Below are 12,704 nucleotides of genomic sequence, written 5' to 3' on the forward strand. Positions count from 1 at the left end.
GGCCCAATTTTTAGGATGGGCCTGGATTATTAGAAACAAAAATGTAAAGGAATAGGCCCTTGATAATGCACTTTCCACCTGAATACTTGATGTATTTTAATATGACGATTTTTAAATAATATTGTAATGAATTTGAATTCTAAAAACTTCTTTTACATTTTCGTGTAAATTCTAATTCTATTTTTATATAATACATTTTTATCTGTAATGCTTTTATAACTATGTCAAATAAAGCATGTTTGACTTGACTTGACTTGAACCACATACAGAAAGTCAGCTACAAATCTCTAATAGGTCTTTTGGGTCAAGATCAGAAAGGGAAAAGACACATTTTCTGAGATGCAGCATCGTATGTGTTAATTTTCAGGTTTTCAGCATATTTGGTATATTTACTCTTCCTAAGTAATCTGATGTTGTGCTTCGTGAGCTTGAGACTTACTCCTATCTCACTTTCTTGATGGTGAGTCATAAACTGCTAATTTCCCCTGACTACAACCAGCCCAGCTTAGCTGATCATCTGCTCGGATCCAACTTGAAAATTACATGTTACTGTGTGGTTGATAGGAGTTATCCAAGCCCTCTGGGGAAACAACTGATTCGGAGGAGCAGCAGCCTCAGAGAACTTAGGGTGATACCAATCAGAAGCATGTACACATTTGAGACTGAGCCTACCAATTGGGGCAACTACTACATATGTGATGAAAACCTAATTAGCCACTTTTCCATTTTAAATAGCATACTGGCATGTCTTCTGCCATCACTAGATTGTCAAACCGACCAACAATGAGGGCATCTGAAGGATGAAGCCTACCTCGAGAGGTCACTGCTTTTCCTTGGCCACGCAATATGTGCCCATGCAGTAACAATGCCAATGTTTCCAATTTGTTTTGAGCAGTAAAACAACTCTTTTTATTCCCCTCTTCCAAGTGGATGTACTTCATCCATACTTATCATTTAGTTGCTGTTAGACCTAAAGAGTTGAAACTTTGGGGATTATTCACAAAGGCAAATTGCCATGTGTAAATTTACTCATGTGTAAATCTATTATTGCACCTGGTATTAACATTAGATTTTTTTTACTCTTCACCATTTCCAAGTGTAAAGTTACTCTTAGTACAATACCTATATGTGTTCACCCCCAAGTCGAGCCTCCTGCACCACGTTTAACAGTGTAAATCTAGTGCCATAATTTTTTATATGTAAATGGAGAACTGTGCCACTGCGGCGAAGATCTCCTAATGAGAAAGTATAAGGAAAATTATTGATGTATATTAATCTTTAAAAAAATACTAAATCTAACATTGGGGTCGATTCCGATTCGGGAGAAAAAACATCCGTACAATTCGCATCCGGAGCCCTCTCCGTACGAATCGTACCCGTCCGTCCGAGTCGCTTAGTATGATCCGTATTCCGTCAATCCGTCTGAATCGTCGCGATCCGTACGTATTGCAAGGCTGAAACAGTGAACCGTACGACTCGTACACATGCCGTACGACCCGATGAGTACGATCCGGAACGGGGTATGAGGACGCGATTTGTACGGTCCACGTCAGGTAAGGGCGATTCGTACGGAAAAGCACACAATCACATATACACCGTACAGTCCGTACGCCCCATGATCGCGGGGTACGGTGCGTACCCCTGCGATCATGGGGTGAATGCATCGTACCCCTGCGATCGCAGGGTGTACGCACCGTACACTCTGCGAACATGGGTTTAGCGGCCGAAAACGGCCGCTAAACCGGCGATAATTCTATTGGCATTAGCCCAATCTTATGATCATACAATAAAAATCTAAACTGAAAATTGGTACATATGAATTATGGATCACTTACATGATGGAAAGCGATGTATGCATCCAGACTAGCGTAGGTGTGCGGCCATGTTTTAACATGTAAATGTCAGATAGGAAAAGTGAGAATAGGATTGTATGAAGGATCTTTGGGGCATATTACCAAGGGGGGGGATAGGCAATTATCGCCGGTTTAGCTGCCGTTTTCGGCCGCTAAGCGGCAATAATTCTATCGCTCTATTAGCAAGCTTTTAGGCGATAGCGAGTGTTTTGGGGCCCGCTTTGCATGTCAGCGATATTTATCGCTAATGACATGCAAAGTGGGCGTACCCAAACTGTTAGCGACAGAAAGCAGTTGCTAACGTCGCTATCGCCTATTAGCAAGGCGGGCGTAGCGATGGAAACATTCCCGCTATCGCCAAAAACTAACGCCTGCTCAGACCAGTTCTTAGCCACGTTATCCAATGACAGGTGGATAACATGGCTAAGAGCATTTTGTCCTTAATGCGTGAATATCGCTGTATTCTCAGCGATATTAACGCTATCGCCGGACAAATTATCGCTTTGAAGATAAACGTTGCTAATAGCAAGTTATCTCAGCGATAATTTCCGGCAATGCTTAGCGATAAAAAAATCGTTGCAAAGCCTAGTTAGCGATAAATATCGCTACTCGTTGGTAATTTGCCCCTTTGTGATCAAGCCAGCTTTATGCCTTAAAGCTGGCCACGCTGTGATACTTATTTCCTTAGTTAATATTGGGTAATGTGGGGGGCACTCAATTCACCTAAGTCCCATTGTCACCATTGTACTACAAGTAAACTTGTCTTTTCTTTTCTCTTTTACAGCAGCCTTCTCCAGTCGCACCACGCAAGATCCAGTCCACTTATCGCCATGCGAGAGCCGAACGGACAAGTTCCGATAACAACTGTATGTATTCCCTTGATGTTCGGTCACCCGTGCTTTGACTTCACAGGCGTGCTTCAAGGATCTGAGAGGTGTGACCTGGAGAACCCAGAAAGTCAAAATTTGTGCCACTGAAATGCAGCTCACAGAAGCTGCTTCTTACACCGGCCTGAAGCTATACTCCGATTTGTATGTCTCTACTACCTTTTCAAGGCTCATAGAGGCACTGTAGTTATCCAGCCCAAAAGGGTCCTCAATTGAAAATGTGTCCTATCTCTCACAAAAAAGAGCTAAATACTCTTGTTTTGAAGCTGCGCAAATACAGGATCCTTTCCTTGGATTGGTAATCATGTCGAGATTAGTACCACAGTAAAGGCCCTATAACTAATCTGTTTACTACCCAGTGATTCAGTGCTCTTAGGTCATAACAACTTTATGAATTTACTTGGAGTACACATCCTTCACTGCATACCACAATTATGGTAGTCTGAACCAAATAGCATATCATCATTATCCCAACTGACAATTTCACTTTCTTGATGATAACAGGCCTGTAGTTCCAGTTTAAATGCCATGCTTGTCATTTATTATATTTATGTATGTAGCTCTCAGTGATGCAGTTTTCTCACTGATACCTAACACTCTTTCTAAACATTGATCTTCCTGCTCTCCTTGCCTTCCAATGAAATTTAAACCCTAAGAACTAAGATGAAGTCCTTGCAATAGCTGGTTCTTTTAGGTAGTCCCACATTTTAGTCTAATTGCTAACCTACTACCACCTTTGTACATGAGGAGTAATAAGCTGACACACCATGTCCTGGTGAGAATTTTGGTCTATTAGGATTTTTTCTTCTCTCCGCCATCTTGTTATTTACACTCATCATTCCTAAATAAGATCCTCTAAACTGGGACTTAGTATTCTACAGCATATTCCAAAAAGGAAATATAGTCCGCACTGTCTCTAATCAAAACATCTGTATATATAAGAAAAGAGCAAAACAAAAGTTGATGGACAGAATGCAGAACAATGTCATACATTCACCCCAGTACAGAGATCTGGGCCTAAATCCATCGTTTTTTTGCACTTCACACCACCCCAGTTCAGACATGGCCATATGCAAATCAACCTTGACCCTGTGCCTCATGGGAACAGATCAGCCCGAGCTGCCAAGCCATGTCGTTCCTGGACCGGAATTAAGCATCCTAGGACCGGTTTCTGGCTATCAGCCGTCTTCAGCCAGGATAGCTTGACTCCAGTGGTGTGGAGAGCATGTTTTGGGCCTAAATCCATAGTTTTTTTGCACTCCACACCACCCCAGTTCAGACATGGCCATATGCAAATCAGCCTTGACCCTGTGCCTCATGGGAACAGTCCAGCCCGAACTGCCAAGCCATGTCTTTCCTGGACCGGAATCAAGCATCCTAGGACCGGTTTCTGGCTATCAGCCGTCTTCAGCCAGGATAGCTTGACTCCAGTGGTGTGGAGAGCATATAAGAAAAGAGGCAAGGTTTCCTAAATAAATAAAGGGTAGAGCAAATCTGTTTTTCACATTACCCTGTCATGATCATGTAAACTTCCCATCACTTATTATTGCTTTTACATTGTATGTCAATACCACTCTGCTAAACATTAATGTTACCAGAACCAAAATATAAAAAGTCATGTGAATAATCTAGCATTTCAAAATACCAGATGAAATTTATCTATAAGCCTTTTAATTGTTCAAAAGGGATATTAAAGGTTGAGTGTCTCAAAGTAGGAATAAAATATTAGATAAGGGAGGGCAATGGATGAAAATGTAGAAAGATGGAAGGGAAAGGAACTGCTCACATTTATAAAATAATCGTAATCTTGATATGACAAGAGTAATATTTAAGAGACACTGGGGAATGGTGGGGATGGGCAGGCTTAACTCACATGCTCTGCCATTAGCACACATGATCTGCCCCATTTCCCGCCATTGTTGCTGACCAGGTCCAGACATAGCCGCAGCAGGAGGCTACTGCAAAACTCTCTTTTTTTTTAATTGAGAATTCATGAAGCATAATAAGAATACAATATACATGATTTGAATGAAAAATGAAAGAAAAAGAAAAAAAGGCGAGATACAATATTAACAATCCAACTAAATTGACAATAGGAAGGTAATATACACATCGGTTATCAGATTTCATAACTTAGTGTCTGATTGAATAACTCTCTCACTGAGACTTCCTCGATTTCGGCTAAAGAAAGTGGGAAGCAGCTATATGCACAAACAAAGAAACTTCAGAGCCACAGGAGCTCGTTCACTTGAGGATTTCTCGGTCTACTGTGAGCAGCAAGACAGGGCTCTGTGTGCTTTCAATTTGGAAACAGCTTTGCCACGTCAACAGAGTTGAGTGCTGCTAGCCACGAGGAGCCGGGGTGGGTTAGCATCTTGCCTCAGATCTGGCATTTCTGCATGTGTGGCAAAAGCAGCAGCTGCTCTGGTTTTGTTAATTGCTTGCCAGAGTTGTGAAACCTATGAGTGTGTACCACACCCAATTCCCCCATCTTTGTTGTGCATTAGAGCAATAGCTGAGACAGACTTGGAATCCGATGGAGTTGAGGAGTTTCTGAGGCTAAAGTTAAGTTGGAAGCAATAGGGAAAGAAAAAATACATTCTGGATCAAATATGGCACAAAGCTCCTTAAAAATATGAGAAAGCAGCATTCTAAGATAGCGAATATAGCCAGATATTTGGGCTCTTCTCCAACTTTGGCTCAGAGGGCAAAAAGACATGCAGCGCAAGCAAAGTTAGCGACTGCCCAGGCGAACAGCAATCTTCAGTTGAGAATAGAGTCTAAGATGCCAGCGAGTTCTGCAGGTTTAGAAGAGAATCCATTTAGTATCCAGGAGGTAAGTGCGATAGGGGCTGGAAACAGAACATCAGAGCCAGATGCTGAAGGCTCAATAGACTCTTCTTTAAAGATCGAATCTCGAGCTCGAAAAAATGAGGCGGTGATAACTATAGCGACGGATTCGAATCAGATTAAAAAAAGAAGACCCCTTGTTTATACAGGGGAAATCAGGTGCTTCCGTCCTCATTGCTTCATCTCAGTTCATCGCTGCAGGCACTTCACCAGTAGTACAGACCCCTGAATCTACGATAAGCTTGAGCTTGTTGCTTCACGTGCTTAACTACCCCCTAGTGCAGTACTTTACAGTGGTATATAAGACCAGCTACTATCTTAGACAGTGGAGGCCCTCTGACCCCTTGAGGAGCAGGGGCAACAGCCATAGGATCAGCAACAGGAGCACAGGGGGTTCCCAGGTAGCAGCGAACACAATGTCAAAAGCGTGCTCAACATTATTCTGGATTAGATATGGGAGTTTATGGTCTCACAGGCAATCGAAATAGCAGCCTTGCATGAGAGACTGTCTAAAATTGAAGAAACTATGGGCCTGATTATGATGGCGGTGGTTTTGCCACTGTCAGGCCATCAGTGGGGGTCCCACCGCAATCCATGCCATTGGTCCCAATGCCACATTAGGATACAGTCAGTCAGAGCTCAGGTGTCCAGGGGAAAGACCGCCACGTCTGACAGTTTGGCAGTCGGACTGCCATTCCCTGCAATGAGGACTGTGCCTAGTCAGGCACCGCCAAAGGCATTACAATGTCACTTTCCGCCTGCCCTTTCATGGCTGTTCACCTGCCATGAAAAGGCTGACGGAAAGTGACTTTGGGGACCCCTAGCAGGACCCCTTTCCCCCCTGGCCCTCCGCTACAGGGCCTGTGGGCACCTATAGTGCCCCTCTAAACATCCCTGCAGCAAGTGGCAGGCACCGCATGGTGCCTGCCACATAGTGCGGGATGTTTTAAATGTGTATATTTTGTAATGCGGCGTGTGCTGCAGCTCGCAGCACCAGCCGGAATACTAAATATACACATTGATAACGCCATGAAGGCTGTCACTTTATAATGCAGGCAGCGGGACCGCCGCCTGCTAGTGGGGTGGTCCTGCTTCCGCTACGGTGCCGGTCTGACAAGAGTACGACCAGAGTCGTAATCAGGCCCTATGTTTCAAATTCCAGAGAGACAGAAGGAGGCCGAGTTCAGCATTTCTGAACTGGAAGATCAGGTCACTACTATGCACGTAGAAGTCAGCCAGCTCTGAAAACAAAAGTTATTTTTGGAAACCAAGATTGAGGAGCTTAAAAACCACTCACAACATACTAACTTGTGCATTGTAGGGGGTACCAGAGCATCGCGAGGTTCAACAGGTTCCCAAATAATGGGTTAAATTAGCAGGACCTTTGTGATGCCTGAACACTGGGGGATCTAATCAAAACAAGGGCTCATTGTGCTCCAGCCCAACATCTTCCCAGCTCGAAATTTCAATGCACTTTCCTTGTCAATTTCTCAGATTACCAAGTAGAGGAATGTGTCTTAGCTAAAGCAATTGAGAAAAAAATGTTTTCCCCCTGTAGATACCTCACTGTTGTATTCTCACAGATATGTTAGCGTCAGCAGCTCATCGTCGTAAAGCCTTTGTAAAAATGCTGGACTTGTTTAGGACTCAGGGTGCCCAAGCCTCCATAGTGCAACAGTCTATTTTGAAGGTGTTGGTAAAAGGGAAAATATGTCTGTTTACTAATCTTGTAGAGGCTCAGGAGTTCCTTCAGAAGATCTCTAATCAATAATGAATGTTTTTGTTTCAGTGCAATGGTGTTGATTGTCTATGGTTGGTGAGGGTGGGGCTGCTTAAATCACGTGTGCATCTGAGTGCAACTCCATGGCACCCCTTATAGCTGTAGAAGTTGCAAGGGGCATTCCACACCCCCTGCAGGAATGACGTTTTTTGTGGGTCACTTGAGTGGATTTTTTTAAGGGTTGGAGTCAGGGGTGGAGGGAGCACTTGTAGTTAAAATTAGCACGATCTTAATAGGATTTGGAATACATAGGGTTAGTGACATGAAATCTGCATTAGCTAGGAAAAGGGTATCTATAATGGGGCTCAAGGTTAAGTTCCTCTCTTGCAATGTCAATGGCATTGCAAATAAGCATAAATTTGGGTGGCTGATTAAGTGATTGACGTTCTTTCTCTCCTGAGTTTTTATTTTTACAGGAGATCCATCTAAAGAATAATTTCCCCAATATTTTTATCCAGGAGTAGTATCCCTATGTATACTTTGCTTTGGCAGGGCATGCAGTAAGGAGTTTTGCTATTTTGGGGGGGAAGAGCGTTGATTGGCTGGTAAGTGAAGCAATCAGGGATCCACATGATAGCTGGCTATGGCTTAAAGTAGTCCCCAATGTGAACCCTCAAAATCTAGTCAACTACTATGCCCCAGTTACTGATTAGGTACGTCTGTTACTGCAGATTTACAACATCGCTATGGGGGCGGCGAGACTGATAATTTTTCGGGGAGGATTTTCATTTTTTCCCGGATTTGGAATTGGATACATCCAATAAATTCAAGCAGCAATTGAAGTCCCTAACTAAGAGAGTGATTGATACTTTGAAGCAAGATTTTTAATGAATTGATCAATGGTGTTCTGATCATTCAGGCATTTTACTGTATAAATGCTTTCCACATCGTTTTCATACTGCTTCTCATTGTTTTTTTTCATATTTCCCAATTAATTAAAAGGGTGGGCTCGCATATTTCCCTAAATGCCTACTCTGGCCACTCGCTGGTCTCTTTCATGGTAGAATTGGAGGGAAAGGCCAAGGTGGCAGCTGGAGCTGGACTGATACCTACTCTCAAATCAAGAATGGCTTCTTGAAATGAGGAAATTATTTGTTGAATTATTTTTGGGATAATAGGGATGCGACCTCTTTAGTTTCAGTGTGGGAAGCTTTAAAGGTCAGAGTTCAGGAGCAGATTATTGCTTAGAAAGCTCACTAAGATAACTTTCATACACACCAAGTAGTGGAATTGCAATTCGTAGTAGATCAATCCCTTCAGAACAAGAATAGGCCTCTGAGTACACAGCCTATATTAGAGAACTATCTTGAAAAGACTAAGCAAAATTTGAGAGATTTTTTTATAATGGAAGAAATCAAAAGCTCTAAAGCATATCAGGAAAGCGAATATGATGACAACTGATAAGCAAGTTTGGGCCTGGTACGCGGCTTAAGCAGAATGCTGCAATAGTAAGAATGTTTGCAAATCCAGACACACAAAGATTACTTACTGAGGAGGCTGAAGTGTCCCTGGTTTTTCTGTAGCCTTATAGAACCCTGTATGAAACCAAGTACTCAACCTTGAAATCTAGTTTATGTCAGTATTTTGAATCCATTAGGCTACCTCAACTGTTGAATTCTGTGGCCAATAAAATCACCACCAATATAACAGTGGCAGAGTTTCAGGAAGCTCTTGCAAAAATGGCAAGCGGAAAGGCAGTGATGGTTTTCCGACAGAGTTTTATAAAGCCTTTTTAAGTGAACTTGCATGTTTCCTAACTTATCTATTTCATTTTATTAAGGAAGGTGGCAAAGTTCCCTCAAATTTTAAGGAATCAACTATTGTTAGCTCCTTAAAAAAAGATAAAAACCCTAGTAATGTTACTTTATATCGACCCATTAGTCAATTGAATGCTGATTATAAGCTATTGATGAAAATATGGGCTATGCATATTATTTTGGCTGCTCAGGCTTGAATTTACATAGATCAGAGTGGGTTTGTGTACAACCTTTTTGATGGCTGCAAGCACTGAGTTCTTAATGTAAGCATTAGACTACTCATTTAATCAGATCAGTGGAGCAGTAATGGGGATTGATACAGAGAAAGCATTTGATCTGGTTAACTGGGAGGCGCTGTTTTCCAGTTTTGCTTACCCAACCAGTTTATCTCAAGGCTGGAGAATTTTTATCTAGGGGCTCAAGAAAAGATTTTTGTGAATTCCAACCTCGGGGTAACAGCATCAATCAATAGAGGAACCCGTTTATTCCCAATTTTTCGTAAATGTTTCGTTGAGCCTCTGGCTGTAAGGATTCGGAATAAGGAAGCAATATGTGCTGCGGACTGTGGTATGCCTCAATTGAAGTTGTTTGCAGATGAAATCATTTTTTATTTGAAACTTGATAAGGTGAATGTACAGAGGGTTCTGGATCAGATTGAGCAGTTTACGAGGATTGGGGGTATACAATGAATCAAAATAAAACAGATCTGCAACTGTTTAATACTCCGGTTTGTGATCTTCCCGTTTCTTCGCAGCAGCAAGGTTGCTCTCAAAGCCCAGTATGCTATTTTGGTATATATGTGGCCAATAACTACTCTCAGCTATTTCCACAGAACTACATTTCAGTGATTAAGAAAATTCGGGGGCTACTGGAAAGATGGGCGTCACTCCCCATGAATGTGATCGGTAGTGCAGCACTTATCAAAATACCCTTAATTAGATTTCTTTCAAATGTTCCCATCAATATTTCTAATAGTTATTTAACCCCTTGCATGCTGATGACGGCCCCCGTCCGTCATGCACCGCGGTGCTCGTGTGCTGATGACGGCTGGGCGCCGTCATGAACCTGCCCACTCGCGATTTTGCCGCACAGGCGCATAATCGCGGACGCATGCAAGGGGTTAAAGATTTGGATGCACTTTTTAGAAATGTTGTCTGGAATAAGAAGGCCCCAAGGGGGAAATATTTGGTTTTGCAATTCGATATTCTACAGGGAGGGTTGGCATTCCCTTATGTGCAGACATATTATGAGGCATCCTTGCTGGATATCTTGGCGAGATAGCTAGAGGAAAGAGGGATAGTAGATATTTTTTTCTTGAAAAAATCATGCAGGAAGCAGAAACCAAGACGCTAGTTTTTATTAAGACATCAAAGTTCCGTAAGGAAACTAGGTACAAGGAAGTCAGTTGAAAGCCATGTATGCAATAAATCATATTGCAGTGGGTTATACTTATCTCACATTGCAGGAGTGTCACTATGTTGGATTGACAATATCACATTCTGAGATCAGGTTTTGGAATTCTTGAGGCTTCAAGGAGCTTGGCCATTTTATTCTGAGGGATAAATGCATTGTATGGCAAGAACTTCTTGTGTGTGGTGGTAATCAGTCCAATATTTTCTTCTTTAGTTTTCAGCAGATTACGCATTTCATAATTATTAACTGCCAGGAAGCTAGTCAAGATTTCCATTCTGCTATGTGCTCGCTTTTAAGGTCTAATCTCCAAGGAGTTGAAACGTGGTATAGGTTATTGCGCAATTACGGGGCCCATCAACAGGTGACTACCTTTTTACAAAAAATCACTAAAAATCTTGGTTGAGGATCATTGTTTTTGTTGCCAGCAGAGAGGGGTTGGGATCTGGCTCCATTTTTTTATACTTGTCACAAACTGAGACAATTCTGGGAAAAACTTTCTGCCATCAGACTTGGCCTTCAGGCTAAGTTATTTCCGGAGGCATATGTAGTATTTTTTGGAGTTTCCAAGCAGAGTCAGAGTACCAGTATCGGCAAGTGGGGACAGGAGTTTGTATCCTTTGCATTCTTGATTACTCGCTTTTTGATTCTTCAATATTGGAGAACACGAAAGTCTTAACATACTGGGATTGGTTGGAAAAATGCTCAGAACAGAAAATTTGAGGAGGTATATGGAAAACGGGTTGGTGGTTTAACGTGCTTTACTGTCACTTGGCAGTATCGTGGCTCAGTTAAAAAGGCAGGCCCAACCTACTTTTAGCATAATTGGAGATAATTTAAGGTTGTCCATATTCCCTTGAATAAAAAAATGGTTAATTCAGCTTTATCACAATTTCTATTAAGGGTCTGTATGTTTTTCCCCTGTTTTAAATTTGGATAATGTCATAAGTCATGATTATGGGGCCCGATATGCTCGAGCAGCCATAGCAAAATAGTACTTTAGTATCTCAGTTCAGAGGAGCACCGTAATGAGCCATTCTTTTTTTTTGGTCCTCATTTCACCATTGGCATCTGCAAATGAACACTTTAATGCCCAGATGCATCAAGCATTTTTGGAGTCGCAAACGGTGCGATTCCTTAAAATCGGCCGTTTGCGACTCCAAAAATGCTTTTTGATATGCATCATTAGTTTTTGTTCAAATTCGCTAATTTTGCGAATTTCTTAAATGCGATTGCATTTAAGGAATCGCAATTGTGCGATTCCTTAAATGGAATGCATCATTGTTAAAAAATTAGCGAATTTTAAAATTGCAAGTGCAAATTACCACGAGTTTGAACCTCGTGGTAATTTGCAAAATTGTTTAAAAAAGCACAAAAATGCATTTTTTAAACTATTAAGTTACAGACACACATGTCCTTAGGACATGTGTGTATGTAACTTACATGTAAAAGTGCATTTCATGGGTGCAGGGGGGGGTCCTTTGGACCCCCCTCTCCACCCTTGAAATGCTTTGTTGAATTCCGATTTTCAAATTGCGAATTTGCAATTCCCATTCATTCCTATGGGCATTTCAGCCAATAGGAATGAATGGGAATTGCGAATTCGCTATTTGAAACTCGCAATTTTATTGCGATTCGGTAAAAATTGCGATTTTTACCGAATCTCAATAAAATTGCAAAATAAATGATGCATTGCCATTTGCGATTCCTTATTTGCGATTCCTTATTTTTCGCAAATAAGGAATCGCAAATGACAACGTTGATGCATCTACCCATATACCCCAATCCATCCTGGGCGCCCAGGGCTGATGTTCTTGCATTCACCAGGAGCCGGCCCGGCCTGCCCCTTTGTCCGAGGCTTGGTGTGATCATAGGACCTTTCGAGGCTTTAGACCAGCCTCATTTCTCTGCCCCACACTGTCAAAGGTTCCTAAACCGTGCCTTTTACATTATGTGCCATGCCAGATTCTAAGCGTGCAATACCCAATGCTGCATGCATCCAGTTTACATACAGAGGCGGGCTAGCATCCTTCCATAATTTGCATATCTCTCTGCGGGCAATAAGAATCAAACTAAAAAACAAGGCCACTTGTGACACCATTAGCCCCCTTAACAGATCAGCGTCTAAACCAAACAATACTCTAGCTATATTCAGGCTCAATTTAGC

General features: G+C 42.0%; 1 protein-coding gene across 2 annotated transcripts in view; it reads left to right on the forward strand.

Moving 5' to 3' along the window:
• The window catches only part of LOC147692459 (mitogen-activated protein kinase kinase kinase kinase 5-like), a 742,536-nt gene that overhangs the window by 479,041 nt on the left and 250,791 nt on the right, over positions 1–12,704 (forward strand). The window contains exon 13 of one of the 2 annotated variants that reach the window (XM_086938659.1): positions 2,641–2,719. In XM_086938659.1, coding sequence (XP_086794785.1) covers positions 2,641–2,719 — 79 coding nt within the window. Of the gene's footprint in view, positions 1–2,637; positions 2,720–12,704 lie in introns of both variants that reach the window. The other variant, XM_086938658.1, reaches the window with a different exon arrangement.

This window comes from Lissotriton vulgaris, chromosome 9 (genome assembly GCF_964263255.1).
Source record: "Lissotriton vulgaris chromosome 9, aLisVul1.2, whole genome shotgun sequence".
Classification (NCBI taxonomy): domain Eukaryota; kingdom Metazoa; phylum Chordata; class Amphibia; order Caudata; family Salamandridae; genus Lissotriton; species Lissotriton vulgaris.